This window comes from Galendromus occidentalis, unplaced genomic scaffold (assembly GCF_000255335.2).
Source record: "Galendromus occidentalis unplaced genomic scaffold, Mocc_1.1 scf7180000077536, whole genome shotgun sequence".
Lineage (NCBI taxonomy): Eukaryota > Metazoa > Arthropoda > Arachnida > Mesostigmata > Phytoseiidae > Galendromus > Galendromus occidentalis.
The window spans coordinates 97,577-100,164 of record NW_003805524.1 but is presented as its reverse complement, the minus strand read 5'-3'; the positions used below and the strand labels follow the sequence as shown (position 1 = coordinate 100,164).

The 2,588-nt window shown below is 50.0% G+C and overlaps 1 protein-coding gene across 1 annotated transcript in view; it reads right to left on the bottom strand.

Moving 5' to 3' along the window:
• trol (terribly reduced optic lobes) overlaps window positions 1–675 on the bottom strand; it is a 61,222-nt gene extending 60,547 nt beyond the window's left edge. The window contains 1 exon segment of the mRNA XM_029112921.1: window positions 30–675. Coding sequence (XP_028968754.1) covers window positions 30–675 — 646 coding nt within the window.
• Window positions 676–2,588: the final 1,913 nt, after the last annotated feature.

Below are 2,588 nucleotides of genomic sequence, written 5' to 3'. Positions count from 1 at the left end.
ACATTCTATTAGTCTCTCCGCGTACTCGCCTTCCTGGCCAATCTCATAGTCTTTGCCTAGGAGATCGGAAGTGCCTAGGAAGCACAAGATGTTTATGACGCGGCCTTCGACCGCGTCTTTTGTGAGTTTTCTCACTGACTCAAGGAAGTACGGGAGAGATTTGTTATTCGATTTGGCTTGTCTTACAAGCAAGCCCTTCTTGAACAGGGGTTTGAACCATGGAAGGTTTTCCTTCATGATTTGAACGAGTATCCCGTCCCCGATAATCAATGTGAGGTCCTTCGGAGCCTCTTCTTTTTCATTCGTATCCATCTGTGACTGGGCTTCGCCCGCACTTTCCGGATTTTTTTGTTTTTCTAGCTCCTTCATGAGCTCTACAACTCGTTTGTTCAGCGCAAGGATTTTTCCCTGCGCTTCTTTCAGAGCTCTCTCTGATCTTTGCGAGCTTTCTACGTTGACCTGTACCAGGTCAATGTTTTGTTTGTAGAGGGTTTCTACCCTCTCTTTTGATTTGGCGAGTTCCTCGCTTAGCGAGGTAACCTGGCTCTGGGCCATATTCACCTTATCTATTTGTGTTGCTGCTATAGCACATGGTATACACGGCACATTTTGTGCCATGAGTCTGTGGTAGCTGTCTTTACAGCCATCGCAAACCTTGTTGTCGTTCCGAGACATGATTCTTCGAATGATATCCCTTCAACCTGATGGATATCGGATAGGTCCCGGTCAGCTTCCCAAGATCAGTAAGAAGTCCTAGAATTAATTCGAAAGTACCGAGGGCCGGTTCGTCAATATCTGAGGGCCAAGTTTAGTCTAAGGGTCTTAAGGGTTTTGACCGAGAAGCGATTCCGGCCGTGGCAAGGAGCAGGTAACTCGCCTGGAATCGAGGAACTTCGTGGTCAGACGCCATCGACGAATCTGAGAGAAAACGAATTTCCATTAACAACCGCCTCTGCCTGTTAAAGGACAAAAACCTCGTTCCGCCGCGGTCCGGGAGAGGCTCAGCAACATATGTATGTCCACATTGCTCGTCGCGAAACTCAGGACAATAATCGAGAGGAGAAGAACGACTCAGGCCTCTCTCACAGGAGCTAGCTCCGTAAACTCTCACAAGCCTCCCCGTCCCGTGGTTCTTCGACGGCAGATATTTACTCCACTCCACTGAATAGCTCAATCCTCTTCGTCCCGATCCGCGATCGCATTACCTATTTCTCCCGGACTTGGGATCGCTCGCGTACCTGGCAAACATCATCGCGCTTCCTCGCCGTTTTCGCTTCATGTCTGGCAAGCAGCGGCCATGGGAATCACAAGGCAGTAAAAGATGTTTGGCCGACTTGGCTTATACTCTCAAGGTCGATATCGACGAGGGTGGTCATGACTCGCGACTAGACCTCATTCACTCTACATCTACATAGAATAATGAATGTTTGAATGCCAAACAAGATATCGGACCGTGATCGGGAGCTTTATTGCACATCATCATTCCGATTGACCGGACTTTATCTCATTAGGCAGAAATCACTTCGCGCCGTACATGAACGTTTGGGAGATGAGATATCGCGGAAGGAAGTTGATGCGGGTAGAAAGGGAGGGCGGGGATATGCACGAGAGGTCAAGGGAAGCTCGCGACTCTCAGGGCCTCGTCATTCATCTTTTTCGAGCCCAAGTTGTTTCCATCCTATGACATTTGATTAGACCAGCGTCAAATCACAAGGGAATAAAATGAAGCTACCTCGTTGGTAGTATGTGAGGAGTGACTTGAATGGAACAAGGAAGATGGAGGCAGAACAGAAACCGCGAACACAATAACCCCCATATGTCACGATACCGTCGGCTTTCTGCGGCAGATGCAGACCGCGAAGAAAAACGGTTCTCGCGCAGCCGTGTCTTCTGTTCCTCACTCGTTTCGACGAGCCGTCTCATTGCTCTACCGAATGAGAAAAACAGAACCATCGTCCTCATCGTCTCTTTCGTTCGGTGTCTGGGTCTCGTCGAGTGTTTGAGCTCCGCAGCTCAGCTTTAATCAGACAAGACCCCGAATGCTCGAGCGTGAACCCCTCGGATCAACAGTGGAGGAGCGCAACCGCGGCTGGCACGTTTTCTGTGTCTCAGACCCATTGAAGTCACCGATTAGACCTCTCCCGCATTAGCCGCACGACCATCGATAGAATCCTCTCCGGGAGCATCTAACTTGCGGGAAAGACCGGTCAGATCCGAATCCCTCCTTCGAAAATGATTGGGCGCCAGGACAGAAATTACTTTAAAATGATCGCGGTCTCATGCGAGTTTTCCGCGAAACTTGCTCAACATGGTGTGGACTTTCTTGACACGGGAGGTGTTCGAGAATTCGCTGCTGAGTTCAGGGACGAGCAGATCGCGGAATGCATCGCGACTCGACGAGCCTACATCGACCCGGGCTACGGGAACCTCTTTCTACTTGCTCGACACGAAGAGCTTCCCGGCAATACTCCCCGAATGTTCGAGGATATCAAATCTCCGCGTCGGCTGTATGTTTCTACTCCAGATGAAAGACCAACGATCGAACAACCGGGAACGTTTCTATGCTGAGGGAACTCCTGTTACCCGGG